This window comes from Corylus avellana, chromosome ca1 (genome assembly GCF_901000735.1).
Source record: "Corylus avellana chromosome ca1, CavTom2PMs-1.0".
NCBI classification, from domain to species: Eukaryota; Viridiplantae; Streptophyta; class Magnoliopsida; order Fagales; family Betulaceae; genus Corylus; species Corylus avellana.
Genome location: NC_081541.1, coordinates 29,255,282 through 29,272,674, shown reverse-complemented (window position 1 = coordinate 29,272,674; position 17,393 = coordinate 29,255,282). Strand labels below are relative to the sequence as shown.

General features: G+C 35.2%; 3 protein-coding genes across 3 annotated transcripts; 1 reads left to right on the top strand and 2 right to left on the bottom strand.

Moving 5' to 3' along the window:
* Positions 1-629: 629 nt before the first annotated feature.
* LOC132168231 (cysteine protease XCP1) lies at positions 630-2,339 on the top strand. The gene is made up of 4 exons (XM_059579354.1): positions 630-1,136; positions 1,314-1,549; positions 1,652-1,789; positions 1,986-2,339. The coding sequence occupies exons 1-4, from the start codon at positions 674-676 to the stop codon at positions 2,199-2,201; spliced, it is 1,053 nt and encodes a 350-aa protein (XP_059435337.1). The 5' UTR covers positions 630-673; the 3' UTR covers positions 2,202-2,339.
* A 145-nt stretch (positions 2,340-2,484) lies between these two features.
* On the bottom strand, positions 2,485-9,041 carry LOC132168230 (damage-control phosphatase At2g17340-like). Its single transcript, XM_059579353.1, has 13 exons — positions 8,832-9,041; positions 6,647-6,846; positions 6,493-6,558; positions 6,323-6,389; positions 6,132-6,200; positions 5,867-6,007; positions 5,113-5,241; positions 4,905-4,991; positions 4,277-4,351; positions 4,119-4,196; positions 3,905-3,982; positions 2,837-2,899; positions 2,485-2,712 (listed from the first exon to the last, which is right to left on the bottom strand). The coding sequence occupies exons 1-13, from the start codon at positions 9,024-9,026 to the stop codon at positions 2,629-2,631; spliced, it is 1,332 nt and encodes a 443-aa protein (XP_059435336.1). The 5' UTR covers positions 9,027-9,041; the 3' UTR covers positions 2,485-2,628.
* Positions 9,042-13,374: 4,333 nt separating this feature from the next.
* LOC132169300 (exopolygalacturonase-like) lies at positions 13,375-16,724 on the bottom strand. The gene is made up of 6 exons (XM_059580358.1): positions 16,500-16,724; positions 15,273-15,413; positions 14,987-15,163; positions 14,050-14,339; positions 13,726-13,954; positions 13,375-13,631 (listed from the first exon to the last, which is right to left on the bottom strand). Exons 1-6 carry the CDS (start codon positions 16,722-16,724, stop codon positions 13,404-13,406), a joined length of 1,290 nt encoding a protein of 429 aa, XP_059436341.1. The 3' UTR covers positions 13,375-13,403.
* Positions 16,725-17,393: the final 669 nt, after the last annotated feature.

Below are 17,393 nucleotides of genomic sequence, written 5' to 3'. Positions count from 1 at the left end.
TAAAAAAAATGAAAAAACTGACCAAATGTCAGCTTCGCACTGTAGCTGGAACAGTGCCGTTCCAGCTACAGTGCTAAACCTCCCCTTGCCAAACGTAGCTATACAGAAGGATAGCGTGGCTCCTGCACAAGGATGACACGTACAAGCTCGAGTAATGGTCGGAATGTTTTTTTCCTTTTCTCGTAACCTTCAAGAAAACGACGTCGGTTTTCTTTCCAAAAGAAAAAAGAAAAATTCAAAAAATACTCGGAACCTTCAAACAAAAAAACGACGTCGGTTTCTCACCTTCGTCCCTCATCCCTCCCTCCCACTCTTCTCAGTTCTCTCTCGCAAACAGACATGCATGGTCTTTTTGTAATAAAAAATGGGAGGATTGCTTCGTTCAGAAAATTACGCGAGAAAACACCGCGACAATTTCACCCGTCGTTGTGAAATTTTCCCAAGGTTCCCGTCTCTGCGTAAGCAAACGAGCATGCTTGGAACAAAAGCCTCCCACTAGAACCAACCGTAAAGGCTCCGTATGTCGAAAAACAATTCAATTTTATTCACTTCACTTGAAAGCAACCCACGAAGCCACAACTATATATACAGCATCTCCATCTCCTCCCTCTCACATTCACTCACTCTGTTCTTCTTCTTCTTCATCCTCTTCTGGACTTGATTTCTCACACAAATGGCTTTCTCTTCGTATTCCAAGATCTCCCTTCTTGCCTTCTCTGCTTCTCTCTTCGTCTGTTTCGCTCTCGCTCAAGATTTTTCAATCGTGGGCTATTCCCCGGAGCACCTGACTTGCATTGACAAAATCATACAGCTGTTCGAATCGTGGCTTTCAAAGCACGGCAAAACTTACCGGAGCATGGAAGAGAAGCTGCACAGGTTTGAGATTTTCAAAGAAAACTTGAAGCATATTGATCAGAGGAATAAGGAGATCACTAGCTACTGGCTTGGGTTGAACGAGTTTGCAGACATGAGCCATGAGGAGTTCAAGAGCAAGTACTTGGGGTTGAAATCTGAGCTGCCTAGAAGAAGAGAGTCCTCTAAAGATTTCAGCTATGGAGATGTGGTGGATCTGCCCAAGTCTGTGGATTGGAGAAAGAAAGGAGCCGTTACTCCCGTCAAGAACCAAGGCTCATGTGGTATGTATATATATATCTCTCTCCCTCTTTACATGCATATATAACTGTTATACAACCGAATGACGTGACTGTATAAGTTAGTTATCCAATCTCGTCCAAATGCTGGTTTTTACTGCCATATTATCCAGTTGTATAAGAATCTACTGAATAAAATTATTCATCATCATGAGCATACAGGTAGTTGTTGGGCGTTTTCAACCGTTGCGGCTGTGGAGGGTATAAACCAGATAGTCACAGGGAATTTAACCTCATTGTCCGAGCAAGAGCTGATTGATTGTGACAGAAGTTTCAACAATGGCTGCAATGGAGGTCTCATGGATTATGCATTCGAGTTCATTATGTCCAGCGGAGGACTACACAAGGAGGAAGACTACCCATATCTAATGGAGGAAGGCACTTGTGAGGAGAAGAGGGTAAATTACACTCTAAAGGAAACTACTGTTCAAATCGAATTCAACTGTAAACTAATTTAATTTCATAACAGAAGTTGATTATTCATGTTTATTTGTCTTCAGGAAGAAATGGACCTAGTAACTATAAGTGGTTACGAAGATGTGCCACAAAATGATGAAAGTTTTTTGAAGGCACTGGCTCAACAACCTCTTAGCATTGCTATTGAGGCCTCTGGTCAAGACTTCCAATTCTATAGCGGGGTAAGCTGAATGACACTTATTTCACACCGATTAATATAACGTGTTTTAAATGATTTTTCATATCAGTCACTTAGCCACTTAAAACGTCAACCAAGGTAAAATGAATGTGAAGAATAGCAACATGGAAAGCATCCACACATTTCAATGCTTTCAGATTGTTTACCCTAATTTTGCATTTGATTTGATGGGTTTGCAGGGGGTATTTGATGGGCGTTGTGGAACTGAGCTAGACCATGGAGTAACAGCTGTTGGATACGGTTCATCAAAGGGGTCAGATTACATTATTGTGAAGAATTCATGGGGACCAAAGTGGGGAGAGAAAGGTTACATAAGGATGAAGAGAAATACTGGAAAACCTGAAGGGCTTTGCGGTATCAACAAAATGGCTTCCTATCCCACCAAAAAGAAATGATCTACTTATCTCCTCTAATGTCAACCTTTTTTTTTCTTTCCCTGTTTTCTCTTTCTAAGATTGATGATCATCAATATGTATGACCTTGTCATGTTCCTCCTTCAATAATATGGCAGAAAATTTCTACAGAAAAATTACAAAACCAAATCTGAAACAATCCCCAACCAATTCGTGAAGACACTTGATAAATATTTTGTGGCAAGCACCAACACTAATGGCAAAACATTTGAAAGAAAGAAGAGCATGCATGCACATAAATCATGTCGAGGAAAATAACGTGTGCTACTTGTAAGGAGTTCCCCTAGTTATTTATAAAAATGACAAACTTTAAAAGTTCAAACAAATAATTCTTCCAGGCAGTGACACCGGATGCTAGTGTATTGCATGGATACAATCAGAAATAGCAGTACAAGAATGACATTATAATTTATAAACTTTGAACTTCATTGTATTTAAAGACACAATCATAAAGCCGTCCTCCAAGAAACTGGGCGACCTCTGAATGTTTCACCTGTATATGAAGATGAGAGGAAGAAACACAAAAATGAAATTAATTAATGTATCCACCAAGGGAAACAAATAACCAGATATACTGAAAAAAGCAGCAATAACATAGGTGAAGCCATTGCCATTACCATCCCAATCTTGAGGGAATCACACTTAAATTGAGCATAAAGGTTTGTCTCTATTCCACGACCCTGCCAGAAGCACTCTCAGTTATATTTCGAGAACTAAAGCAATCTCAGTTAGATTTCAAGAACAAAAACAAATTATTCACTGATAAGGCTTATCCACAAATGTGTGTGCGTGTGAGCGTGTGTGTGTAGCAGTACATTCAATCATGGATTGTTCCCCCAAGCTCTAAATGATTGACCAATATGTTTTCTGAAGGAGAGGTAGGTAAAATGTATGCTGTGACAAACTACTCTCACAGCAAATTTTCAGACACTGAAACTAGTATCAGCCATAAAGACAAATAACAGTACTTTGTTTGCTAAAACCTAACCTCATGCAGCCAAACAAAAGAAGAGAAAAAAGAAATAGGTTTGTAATTGATAGGAAATTATACTTTCCATGTATTTGTCTCATCCTTTCTTTTTCATTCTATTTCATTTTTATTTATTTCCCCTTAAACAATTTTTTCTTCTTCAAAAGATAATAATTAAATAGGACAAGAAACTAAGTTCGAATGGAGCTACCATAATCTACATGGGTACCATACCTTCATATATTAAATTTGTTAAATTATTCAGGAAGGTCTCTACTGCCGTTTTCTTTTTCTTTTCTTTTCTTTTTTTTTTTTTTTTTTTTTGGGGGGGGGCCGCCGTCAGATGAAGTTGGAAAACTCTAACGTTAAGTTTTCTCTCAAGAAGCACTTAAATAATATGAAAGTGAACACTGGTAGTTTGTGTTTTTCCTCGTTCTTGATCACAACAACTTGAATCCCAAACCTACCACACCATTTCTATCTCTCATATGCTTCCATAAATTTGAACAATATTCAATGCAGAAAACCAAAAAATGCAAATGAAATCTGCAGTAAGATGTAGTTAGTGATACATGAGTAGCCATTTGGATGGTCCAGTTTGGTTATAAATTGTCAAAGGTCATTTGAATAAGAGAAACAGGAACTGAACAAAGAAGCGTCAACCACAAAAAAGGGTTTATAACTCTACTAGCTTCCTGAATTGGTAAGAACCTACCATCCCTTCCAAGATAACCAGGTCTGCATCACTTGCTAGATAGGCGAGCTCTTGTGAAACTCTTGTAAGATCAATAACCTGGAAGGAATTAAAAGGCAAAAGAACTTCATACATCTATGGTGGTGTTCTATTTATCTAAGAGAAAAAAATAGTGATATCAATCATCCAATAAGTTAAAGAACATTTAATGCAAAACAAAATTGCACTTTCTTACCGGCAAATCATTGCCAGAATTGGCAATTAAAAGATTTGAAGTATCAACACCCATAAGCTGCCCGTGTTCATCCTTCAGCTGGCAAATTGCCACTTACAAAGTCAGGGTCAACCAAGATTCTACAATTTGATACAGATCAGAGAGTTTCTTTCTATCACCTTTGATATAATGTCAACCAGTTCAGGGTAAGTTACATCATTTATAGAAGGCAAGTCATTGGCTGCCAAAACAACCTGCAGAGAGAAAGTCATCATGCCAAACAATGCCGAAATTACAACCATATGAAGAGTGGGTGATAACTGAATATTCAAAATGGTCAAAATCTATATCACCCAGAAAAACCTTCAGATATAGAATCCCAAACGCAAAAATTGGAATTAAACAACAAGAGATAATGAGGAAAAAGGAGTGGGAGGTAATTTTGCTTTTGAAGGACCACCAGATGATAACCTCCATTCAAAACCAGCTAGGTAACCCAAATTAAAAGGAAACTGACTTATCCAATATACCATGTGATGTATACAAACAGGAAAAGAAGCATACTAAGTCATGGCAAGTATCTACTACAGGGTTCATATCAAGGAGGGACACAAATACCAGGAAATACTGTTATGGACTGTACTTACTGACTTCTTTCTTCACAACTTGACAGGTACAAAATGGAGCTTCAAAATTTTAGATACAACATACATAAAATTTTCTTTAATAAAAAAATTCCACTATGGGAAATTCTAGGCTTGTAGATTCAGATGCATAGTTTAGAAGAATTGAAAACTGAAAACAAACCTTTGTGCCACGTCGTAGTAATTCTCTTGCAAATGGCAAAATACCCAAAATGATATCTGCACCAGAATTATCAACAAAAATGATAGCCTGTCAAGACAACCAAAGGAGCTAGTTAGTGAATAAGAATCACACGTAAATAACGTAATAGTATCAACATAGAGATATATGTCAAAGATGTTGGGTAAATTAAATTGCACATAAAACTTGCCTTCTTCCAAGATTTCTTGCTCCATTTCAGTTTGAAATTGTCCAAGTCATCAATAACCCAAGGTCGAGGGACAAGATTTTGACAACTAGCTAAAAAGGACATTCCATCCTTTGAGAAAACCTCTGCAAGCTTCAGGAATTGAGAAAGAAAAATAAATGTTTAGTACTATTGAAAACCATTTAAACATCGACATGTTACATCATTTTTTAAGTAGTCTCCATGTTGCAAAAGCCATGAGAAAGGATCTATATCTTGATACCAACACAACATATTCTTTTATAACTAGAACATGATGCAGTTTCAAATTCCTAAATTGTTCCATACTATGTTCAAGTTTCTTTTTTTTTTTTTTTCTTTTTTTTGATGAATGAGTAACTGTGATTAACAAACAACTAAACACTTTACAAAGAAAAGCTAAAGCAAGGAGCTAAAGCTGAAAACATCTAAACAAGCAAATTAAATCTCCACAAAAATTAAACCAATATCCCATCTATGTTCAAGTTTCAGAAATGCAAGAGCAGCATTTGTGAGAATTCGCCATTGATTGACCACACGTATGTAACTTCATAAGAACATCGCATGGTGAAAAACAAAATGATGTCTAATAGGGCAGAGTTGTTGATTCTACTTAAAGGTGTTGATCTAATGAGAACATATATGATAGACTATGGTTAAAAGCAGTGTGTGCCTATCTGGCCCTAAAGAGATATTTGCAGCAAATCAAATTTTCATGTCACAACAAAAGAAGACCAACCTGTGCAGAACCAAGATCGAATATGTTTCCCGCCAATACTCCTCTCACCAGATTCTCTATACGCTTGCCTCCATCTTCAATGGCATCATTAAGACGAACGACACCCGCAAATAGGGATATAGCCTTTGCATTCTCTTCATCCTATCAAATTTTCCACGAAAACAAACAACTTTATGAGTCAGCAAAACCTTATCTACATGTGTGATATACCCAAAACAAACGTGGGACTTAACTTTCACAATCAGGGTATCACGTTAACACTTACCTTCACTTTCTTGAATATATCCTTGAATCCTAATTCTCTAAGGATTTGCTCACGAAGTCTGCACATAAGCTAACATGTCCCCCCACACCAAAAAAAAAAAAAAAAAGGCAAAAAATTTCAGACATTCCATAGGAAAATGAGAATCAAAAGTGACAAAAACTCGTAGATTATGTTCTTAAAGATTGGCTTACAGTGCAATCAGGTGGCCCTCCATGAGCCTCAGGATCTTTCTTGAAGTCCTCAAGCATTTCAGAATACCTTCCATCACAAACGCAAAATCAGAAAATGAAATCAAAATCCTCATAACGTCAAGATAAAGTGATTTCATCACAAAGAAGCGAGAGCTTAGAGAAAACGGCACCTCCGAGCGAACATTTCAGCCTTAGTATTAGCATCACGAACTGTAGGATCACTCTCTGCTCGTTTCCTGCAACAGATTAACGTATTAAACAGATACAATTGGTTTTGATTTCGCCCAAAAATTCGTTTCGGAGATGAGAAATCGACAAGCATACTTGAAAGAGGGAATGGAATTGAGGAAGAGGTCGATCCAAGCAAGCTCCGTCTGGGTGGGCTTGCGGGGGTTATCGGAGGGGAACCGGTAGGGAATGGTGCACGCTCTGTAATTCGACTCGATCGGTGTCGTTAGGAGCGGAAATGCCACCATTTCCGACGCGCTCTCCATGTTATTTCTCCGTGTCCCCCTTTCTTCTTTCTAGAATTCGGCAAAGATTTAAGAGAATTGTTACATGCACATACTCCGAGGCGGCGAGGACACACTCCCAGGTTTACACTTTTTGCCCCCAACAGTAAAATTTATTTATTGATTATGCAGTTAATGCTACTCATGCGAGGATTAGTAATTTTTTATAAAACTCGTAAATTTAATACCAACTTAACATAAAAATTAGTATATTAAAGTTGAGAGATCTAATTACTTTAATTAAATTAATTAGATTATGATTGATTTATATAATATTATTTTTATGTTTCGACATGATTTGAATTCGATACCCGATATTTAGGCTGACAATTATTGACACAAGACGCGAACCTAATACAAAATTTAGCGAGTTAGAGTTGAAGGGTTTAACTCGTTTAATTAAATTGATTGAGTTATGATTAATCTATATAGTTTTGTATTTTATACCTAAACATGTTAAAATGACTTGACATCCATACTCATACTATTGTTTTACAATTATTTTATAACTTTTAATAGCGGTGACATTCACTTTTTTTTTTTTTTTTTTTTTTGTAATCACATACTCACACATGTTAAAAGTGTCAAAATTGGAGAGTGTTTTTTGTTTTTTTTTGTTTTCCTTTTCTTTTTAAGGTTTTTCCTTATTTTTTTACTAGTGTATTATATAGTATCAATATATAGTTCGTGTAGATTAACACATGACAATTGACATTTTAGTGACTGCATGATAAGTGCTACATGAATTACCACTTTAATTAAAGTTGTAACATCCTTAACTAACAACACTCTAAATTGATATCAAACAATGTCATATGTAGTTAAATAAATGAAAAAATAAATAAATATTTATATATTATATATAATATAAAAATTTAATAGTTTTAGGAGCTATTCCCATGCCGTAGCTAAATAAATAAAATTAAAATATATATATATATATATATATATATATATTATAAGAATACCGATTTCTGTCCTTCATGTTGTATATGACCTGAGCCTCCACAATGAATGTTATGGGCTTATGGGCCATCGCCCAAATTTTAAAGAAAATTTGCAAGAGAAGGGGGAGGGGCCGCCATCGCCCCTTTCCCAAATCTCTCTCTCTTTGATGTACGGTTTGATATTCAGCTACCATAAACTCTCTTAATTTTTTTCTTTTGTACGGACATGTCAAAAAAAAAAAAAAAAATTCTCTTAATGAATAAATTTTTATTTTTTATGCTTGAATTGAATATGTACTTGCAAGGATTTCAAATTGTAATTGGGTATTAATTATATTTACAGGTTGATATATATATACACACATGATGTATATATGTATTTTTTTTATTTTTTATTTGTACGATGTATGTATGTTTTTTCTTTGATAAAATTTGCAAGTTCAGAACTAAGATAGTAAATTGTGTAGATTTTTTCGTGGGAAAAAGATAAAATGTTGGGATAAATACATTTTAGATCATCCCTATAAACCTGGTATAAGGTTTTGGCAAATAGCTCGATTAATCACTTTCTATGGTAAGCCAAAAAAAAACAAAAGATTGGTCCATATTGTCAAAAAAAATAAAACTAAAGGAATTCGTTAACATGACATGTCAACACCAATAAAATAGTGACATGTGTCCAATTTGCTTAGTCACCGCAAAAGTAACATGTTAGACTCGACAGATCACCAATATATATAAAAAAATAAAAAATAAAAACCTTTGATTTCACGTTAGCTTCCTCTCTCCACGTCAGCAAGGTAAATTAAAACAATAAATAGTAAGGTAAAAAATGGTGATTTTTTTGGCTTACCTTAAAAAGAGTTATTAATCACATTTTAAAAGTTAAAACTTAATAGACTTATTTTATCAAAACCTTTAACTATAAGGATATAAAATGCATTTATCTCTAAAACTTTTGTATTTAGCTATCAATATATAAATATGAAACTATGGTATTGTGCTGCTTTGATAAGAATATATAGCACAACCCTCTCTAAAAATACTTACATAGAGAAAAACGCTGCGACACACGAAGCTTGTATTTCGACCCGAAGCCTCGCGATATTGAGAACTTCTGCCAAAATATTTCTGATTTTGGCCTTTTGGAACATATGTAAATGATGGAATTGCTTTCTTTGCAAATGTGTCTGATGGATGGAGACTGTTCTTAGCATTTGTAATACCAGGCAAACGAATAGCCATTTTTCCCCAGAAAGATGGAGAGAAGTTGACAAATGAAAAGGGTGAAGAAAGTACAGGATTTGATAGTTGAGGGTGTGAGAGAACCTGCCTTTGCTTTTCACTCATATGTGTATATATATATATATATATATATTAGTGATTGAAAGTGAAATGAGGAGAGAGTGGTGGAGAGAAATGATTCACGTGGAGGTGTGACAGGTGCGTGCCCTCCAGTTCATCGTCAAGAACATGGTAGATTGATTGAGAATTTATTTATTTATTTATTTTATTATTATTTTTTTTGGAGGTATACAAATATAGGGAAGGGTTATACAGGAATTCTTCCCACATTATTGGTATCAAAGCTCAAATGATTGAGAGTTTATTAATCACCTAATGAACTCAATTATTAGGATTAAATATATTTAGGACAAAGTTTTTCTTCAAATTGGATTCATCCAACTCAGTCTATAAAAATGACATGTGTCATTTTTTTTTTTTTTGAATAAGAATTATATTTGATAAATCAATCAAAGAGGCAAAGCAGATTGTTCCCTCAAAAGAACATCCCAAATACATTCCGAATTTTCCTCCATCCAAACTTTATCTATGACACCCTGTTTAGCCATAGTGGCCAATTTGTGGGCTACTGTATTAGCGTCTCTACTAGCATGAATACATTTCCATCTACGCAGAGATTGAAGAACTCCCTTGCTGTCAGCCACGATGTGTCCGAATCTAGTACCACTAGGTTCTGTTGTAGATATCTCCTTCACTACTAGCATCGCGTCTCCCTCCGTGATAAGATCTTGGATACCCAATTCTTGGCAAAAAACTGCAGCATGAAGAGCTCTTCATTTAAACATGTGAGATGCACATGTTTTTTAATAGTAGAGATAAAGTTGGAATAAATAATATTAAAAACTCATGTACATCTCACATGTTATTAAAAAAGTGGACACATGTCATTTTTACAAACAGGCCAGGTTTAAGAAAGTTCCTCCAACCTAGTTTAGAAAAAAATTCTATCCATATATTTAAGCTCTTAAATTATTAGTCGTTTTTAAAAAAGTATAAATGTGACATTTGAATACATCAAACTATCGTTTTGTTGCAATTAAGTCACTTTAATTTCTATCATTCTTTCAAAAATACTCCTATTTTTTTAAAAAATAAATAATTAAATAATTAAATACTAAAATACATATAGTAAGGTTCGATTGTCTATAATTTACATAAAAAAATTTATTTTTTATTTTAAGAAAATAAGGATATTTTTTTAAAGAATGATAGAAAAGTGGCTTCATTGTAATAAAATTGTAATTTGGTGTTTTTTTTTTTACATGTCCACATAAGGGAAGGGAGAAAGGGGATTCGAACTAGTGACTTCCACTTGATTAAGCGTGGTCTACAATCGATTGAGCTACCTCTTAGGAATTAGTTTGATGTATTTAAGTGTCACACATGTTAAGATTTTTAAAAATAACTGATAGTTTAGGAGGGCGGCTTAAGTATATTTAATCCTAATTATTATTAATGAAACCCATAGCCTAATTAATTAACCTGCCCAGGCGGCTGAATCAAAACTTCCAGACTGTTCCAGATCGACTTCTTTAGAAAAGGGTTATTATTACTAGAGGAATCGGTAAAAGATCCTTTTCCATACTTTGTCAAGGCTTTTCAGTTGTTAATTGGCTTTGATAGTGTGGCCAAGATTCGAATCAGGGAATAACATGTGGTTGATACCAATACCAAGATCAGGATCCTCTTGATTTTGTTTTGTTTCTCGAGTCTTTATTTTGTTTTGTTTCTCGAGTTTTCTTCGTATTAGGTAGATATTATTATTTTTTTTTAAAAAAAATGTTGTCTTTATTTCTCTAACTTGATTTTTAAAAAATAATATACACTTAGGATTAGGATGATAAAATACGAATAATGCTAAAAGAAATATTCATGTCCTCTATGTGTCATCACAAGTTGATACGTGGCACCTACTTAAATTTTTTTTTTAAAAAAAAAAAAAAAATTAAAAATGTATTTTCTAAAAAAAATAATAATAAAAAAAAAAGATTGTGGGTGGCCGAGCCACCCCCAGTGGGTTCTGGGGGTGGTTTCGGCCACCCCTAGTCTTTTTTCTTTTTTTTTTAGAAAATACATTTTTTTTAAAAAAATAATAATAAAGTAGGTGCCACGTGTCAACTTGTGATTGGTTCACGTGGAATTCCGTTAAGTATCTAAACCACAGGGACCTCCTGTGATAAAAATGAAACCACATTGAGAAAAAAATAAAATTGAAAAACCTCAAGGGGGTCTGGAGTATTTATCCCTAAACCAAACTACCTTAATTCTCATTTATCTCTCTTTCTTATATGCCATATTGAGCACAAGTTCAAACCACCACAAAAGCAATCATTTTACAAAAGCTTTCGTTTAAAAAATAAAAAATCGGGAAAATTATAGTTTACCCCCAAGTTGACAGTGTTTTTCAATTTTCGAACACCAAAGTTTCAATTTTTGCAATCCACCCCCAAAGTTCCAAATTTTTGTAATTTGATCAATTGTATCCAAAACTTTTCATATTACACCTATTTTTTATTTTTTTATTTTTTATAGAAAAAAAAAATTTTAAAAAAAATTGGAGTGGCTATGGCCATCTGGCCATTTCTGCACCCAAAAAAAAAAAAAAAATTTTGCCATAAAAAAAATAATAAAAAATTAGGGGTTTTATGGGAATTTTGAAATAATATTAGTCTAATTGAAAAAAAATTGAAACTTTGTGAGAGTGGATTGCAAAAATTAAAACTTTGATGTTCGAATTAAAAAACGCTGTCAACTTTGGGGATGTAAACTATAATTTTCCCTAAAAAATCAATAAGACAAAACTTTTTCCCTCCCTTTGTCTTAATCTCTCTTATAGATTTCCATTATTGGAATGAATCTCTGAGACAGGAACCTTGTAGCTTAGCGTAGCCGTCCTTTAGGACTCTCTCGCTCCCTCTCTCTTCCTCGTGTCTTTTTTCAATTGCTACCAAACAGTCAAACTTTACTTTTAAAATTACATAAAAAAATAAAAAATAAAAAATAAAAAAATAAAAAAATAAAATTGGCTTGTATTTCGTTGTTTATTCCTTATAAACATACACAATATCTTGTTCACAGGTAATGTGAGACTATTCTTCAACATCATCCCTCATGTGCATGCCAGTATTTTTTCTGGTCCTTGTCAGGGGATAAGTAGTATGAGTCACATTCAACATGTGGTAGGCTCTGATACTATGAAGAAATTCATGAGCCTAACTCATTTCATAAAACTGGTTCGATAAGAGAGGGTTACACATTCTTTATAAACATGCCCAAGATCTTGTCCATAGGCAATGTGAGATTATTCCTCAATATTTCCCTCGAAGCCACGTTCATTTCTTTTTGCAATATTTCAATTTTCTCCCATTTTCTCTCTTGGTGCATCTCCATCATATCTTCAAATGCTTCATTTAGCTATTAGGAACTATTCTACTTCTCAAGCAAATATTTTAAAATAAAATTTTGGTTATAGGAAATTTTCAAATATAAAAGTTTACCTAATGCCTTTTTATTCTTTTTTCCCTTTCTTCTCTCTTTCTCGCTCTCCATCAACAATAAAATAAAATAAAATAAACATTAAAAAATAATACTTAGTTTGTATTGAAAAGATAATACCTAATCAACAATAAAATAAAATAAAATAAACATTAAAAAATAATACTTGGTTTGTATTGAAAAGATAATACCTAAAATAGCTAGTATGCTGGAGATGCTCTTACACTCATTTCTTGGTCTTGTCTCTTCCTTATATTTTCGTAACATGTATTAGATTTGTATTGTAGAAGAGGCAGATGATCAAAATTCAATAACGATGATGATTTCAAATTTTATGGCAAGTCGTCTATTTGAGAACAAATGCTTATTTTGGAAAGTCTTAACTAAGAAATACTTTTTAAATACAATAAATTACGATTCTTGGAAGGTCCCCAAAATGAGAAAACACTATTTTAAGAAAGTGGCGAATATGCGAAGTATGAAGATGAAAAACCCTCGCCCTAAAACAAAAAGACGAACGAGGTTTTATGCAATATCCCTTAAACATGAATATATTCCAACATTTTCATTTAAAAGTGTGAGATCCTACAAGATCGAGTAATGTTATAAGTCATTCTAGAGTCATTTCAAATGTGATGTGACATTTAAAATCACCAATAGATCAAAAGTCAATAAATCACATTTCAAATTCAACGGTGATTTTAAAAGCTGCATCACATTTGTGATGATTCTAAGAGGACTCTACGAAAACTTATAGCATTACTCTACAAGATCATACAGCATTGGAGCAAGTTATAGCATGAATCCCATGTAACATAGAAACTAAGTACAGGGTGGAGGGATTTGGGTGCCAATGTATTTAGCTTTAACATTTTTGCAAGTGGAAGTGGCATGTTTCTCCCCTGATGACAGGTCCAAGTGAACATCTTCAAGGTAAATATTCTGGCATGGCATCCCTTTGCTGCATTCCAATGCCACTGCTACCTTCGACGATGAGGTCCCTCTAATGTTCTTAAAATATATGTCACTGATCTTCACTCCAGATGGTGCCTGCAATTTGTTACCAATGAGATTTTCATCAGCAGCTAGAAACCAAAACCATTGCTGCAAAATGTCCTCTACTAAAAAAAAAAAAAAAAAATACCATTGAAGTGCAAGAGGAGAATGGACAATATGCTTGATCTATTATAATGGGATTGGTCACATTATTCATGACAATGTTCTCAAATGTCATGTTGGTGGCGGCACTTCTTCCTGGAGAGTTGGCCCATGTCTTGATCCTAATGCCATTTGAGGTGCCTGTCATTGTACAATCTCTGACCACAAGTCCGCTTACATCTCCCTCGTTCCGATATCTTCCCAAACTTCCGACGCTATCGTATGCAAGATATATAATCGATAGATTAAAAGATGAATGTCTGCGAGTAAACATAAGGTTAAAAACATTGGAGATTTGATTTCAGGGTACCTAATGCCGTGACCAGGTCCACAGATAACGCTTGAGATAGTGACTTGAGAATTTCCTTGCCCGATTGAGATGCAGTCATCACCTGTACCTATGTGTGCTCCAGAAAAATAGACACTAGAGCTTCGCTCAATGTGGATGCCATCAGTGTTAGGACTGTTTGCTGGGGCTGAAATGTTGATGTTATTGCCTTTGAAGTTCTTGCACCCCACAAGAGCCATGTGAAAGAACTTGCTATTCAGCGAAGTTATGCCTCTGACAACTGTCTTATTCATGGCCATGAATTTCAAATTCTGTAAGCAGAAAATGTTTTGCTAATTAACTTTCTTGTTTCACTGTCTCAGCTACCTATACACTGAAGTGCCAGGACAATCATTACATCATGCTTTTCTCAAGTCTTCCAGGCTAATCTGGCCCAAAGCACAGATTTAACAGAAAAATCAGTCAAATATTCCAGAAATAAAGCTAGGGCTGCATCATAGAAGTATTTTAGGCTCCACTGTCAAATTTTTTTTTCCATTTTTTGAATGTTCCTACTGTAAATCCTGGCCTTAGGTCATGCATGGTCGATCTGTTGCTCTAACCTTCCTCCCACTTGCCAAATGTACTTTATCTCTCAAAAAACCAGCATGCTCCCTCCCCACTTTTTTTAGGTGAAGCCTACAGAGAAGGATTTTGTTGAAAGCTATATAACTGTATCTAAGAGTAATACTATTTAATAGATTGTTATACGACTGCCATACGATGTGACAGTGAAAATCAGTTCTTGAATTAGTACTTATAAAAAAAAAAAAAAAAAAAAAGGAATGTCTAATTTTTATTACCACGTCATCTCAATTGTATGACAGTTATATAACGGTCTACTAAATAGCATTACTCTTATATGCAATATGTTAACTATAGGAATGAAATGACAAAGGGTATAAGCTTTGAAACCTACAGTTGGAAGAAGTATGCATTTGGAATGAGTGGGGCAGTTATTGGAAGGCCAGGCTTTGGCACCTTGGCCATCAAAGGTCCCACCTCCGGTCAAGGTTAGCCCATCCACCCATCTAAATTCAATCCAACCAGCACTGAATCCATACTTTGACAAGTCTGTTGTAGCCTTCAAATAACCCTGTGAATTCCTCAAATTTAATCATAGATAGATGACTTGATCAAACTTGATGGTAAGGTATACAAATGGTAATAGAACAAAAATTGAAAAGATTAAGTCAGAATCCTGCCTTCAGATAAAAAGTCAGAGATGATACATTATTGCATGGGCCTGCAAACTTGATGGGGCCAATCAAGTATGTCCCTTTTGGTATCAGAAGATGTACTGAACCTGAGGACTTACATGCCTCCTTCCATGCTGCTCTGAAGGCCTGGAATGACAAATATCAGTTGTTAATTCCAACAAGGTAAATATGTACATTATACACATATGCTTAACCTATCCATCTATTTCATGCCATCAATCTATAAACGAGCTACAGTCATTCTAGGTAACCATTAGTCAAAGATGAGGTGATTTCCGAAAATATATACAAACGAGAAAGTAGAAACTCTAAAAAAGGGAGGAACCCCTTATAAGTTCTTAATATCAGAGGGAAGAGTGAAAGCCAAGTCAGAAAGAAGTTTTTTCATAGAGTTTCAGATGTAATGAGCCAGCAACTCCGGCTGCTTTTACGACCATGCACAGCACAGAGGTCGCATAAATACGCGCAACATACAACTGAGTTTTCTAGAAAAACTCTGCAGTAATTGAACGGAATAGATGATCTCCAAATTTCTTATTGGACCATGGTAGGAGAAAGGGGAAGGAAAACTGAAAAATGAACAAATAGTAGGAAAAAAAAAGTTTCAAACGAAAACCAAGATATGATATCTTGGTGAAACTCTTAAGAAGCGATTTGGGATCAGAAAATGATGGCCTCATGCTATTGTGGACGAAGGCGTGGAATGTATGACTTCTTTTGTCTGTATCAGCCAATTTAGAACATTTTGAAAGTTGCAGCCATTAATTAAAGGAGGGAATTTGATTCAAAGTACAAACAAAATCTGTATTATATAAAATTCGCAGAAGCTGAAGCTTGTCTTTCATTCATAAGGAGCACAAAATTACTGAATTCTTCCTAGTGTAACTTTAATAAAAATTAGAAAGGGTAATTTTAGGAGACTTAAACTCGGCAAGCCAAAATGAATCCGAAGAAGAAAAGGATAGCAAAGTCACAACGATTGTAGCTTCATTTGCTTCCACTCCTGAGGACAGTAGTTGTGCTTTTGAACTCCATTAACTTTCCTAAGTTGTTCTAGCACAAAGGTAAAAAGATTAAAGACTTAAAGATGGAGAGGATGGAGTTTGGTATTATTCTACCTCTGATCATAAAGCAAAAAACGAAAAGGAAAACAACGTTGTTCACAAAGAATAAACTAATTAACTTGTTTCAAAGAGAGAGAGGAAAACAAACCCTAGTATCGTCAGTCTGGCCATCTGCTCGAGCCCCAAAGCTCATGACATCAAATAAACCAGATCTCCTTCCTTTGTGATGTAAAAGGCTGCTTTTCTGCGATTCAATGCCTTGCAAACCTGAAATTGCTGCTACTTTTGTCCCTCTCCCGCTGCCAAAAACACCATTGAAACAAAAGATGGAAACAACCAAAAGCAATCTGCTACCAAAGTCATGAGGGCTCATGTTACTGTTTTACAAATATTTTTCCAGATTGTTAGTTCTGACAGTGGTTATGTTTGCTCTAGATTCATCGAGGGTCTGTGACTTTCAGCAATAACAGTGCATTGGGTAGGGTTATTTTGAACATTTTTTTGAGTATGTCGAAAAGGGCGGGCTTTTAGAGTCAACAGTAACTGTCGTTAACTCCCTTCTCCACCCATTTTCTATAGTAGAAAACGTCGTGGGCATTCTTTTAATATTGGGTGGCATCTCCTTATTGGGTTTCTCGCACTCCTTCACCTTCAGATGTCACTCCAGAATATCTCGATACCTCTCCCTCTTTTTCCCGAGAAAATGGAAAGGAACAGGGAGAATTTGCCACTCGAGGTTTTTCACCATTGCCCATTGGCCACCTTTTCTGTTGCACGTTTTTCATGTGTCCACAAATCTCAAAGATGTTCAGGTGCGCCATGGATCAGGCATACATGATCCCCATGCACAGCGGATCGTGGGGCAGTTCTACAGGAAGTGGGTTGTGTCGAGCCCTCAAAACATGGCAACTTTCTGGTTCCAGAACAATCTCCGGGCTCCCATTTTTGGAGTCTCAACACTTCGTCTCCCTCCCAATAGAGCAACCTAATACACAGGCTATTTCCTTCGCATCTATCAAAAAAGAAATAATTTGTATGCATC

Coding starts and splice junctions, on each gene's coding strand:
- LOC132168231 (XM_059579354.1), top strand. CDS start 674: ATGGCTTTCTCTTCGTATTCCAAGATCTCCCTTCTTGCCTTCTCTGCT. Junction 1,137..1,313: donor CAAGAACCAAGGCTCATGTG/GTATGTATATAT, acceptor ATGAGCATACAG/GTAGTTGTTGGGCGTTTTCA. Junction 1,790..1,985: donor ACTTCCAATTCTATAGCGGG/GTAAGCTGAATG, acceptor ATGGGTTTGCAG/GGGGTATTTGATGGGCGTTG.
- LOC132168230 (XM_059579353.1), bottom strand. CDS start 9,026: ATGGCTATTCGTTTGCCTGGTATTACAAATGCTAAGAACAGTCTCCAT. Junction 6,559..6,646: donor AATTCCATTCCCTCTTTCAA/GTATGCTTGTCG, acceptor AATCTGTTGCAG/GAAACGAGCAGAGAGTGATC. Junction 4,197..4,276: donor TGGTTGACATTATATCAAAG/GTGATAGAAAGA, acceptor GCAATTTGCCAG/CTGAAGGATGAACACGGGCA.
- LOC132169300 (XM_059580358.1), bottom strand. CDS start 16,724: ATGAGCCCTCATGACTTTGGTAGCAGATTGCTTTTGGTTGTTTCCATC. Junction 15,414..16,499: donor GCCAGACTGACGATACTAGG/GTTTGTTTTCCT, acceptor TTGTCATTCCAG/GCCTTCAGAGCAGCATGGAA. Junction 14,340..14,986: donor AATGCATACTTCTTCCAACT/GTAGGTTTCAAA, acceptor TTCTGCTTACAG/AATTTGAAATTCATGGCCAT.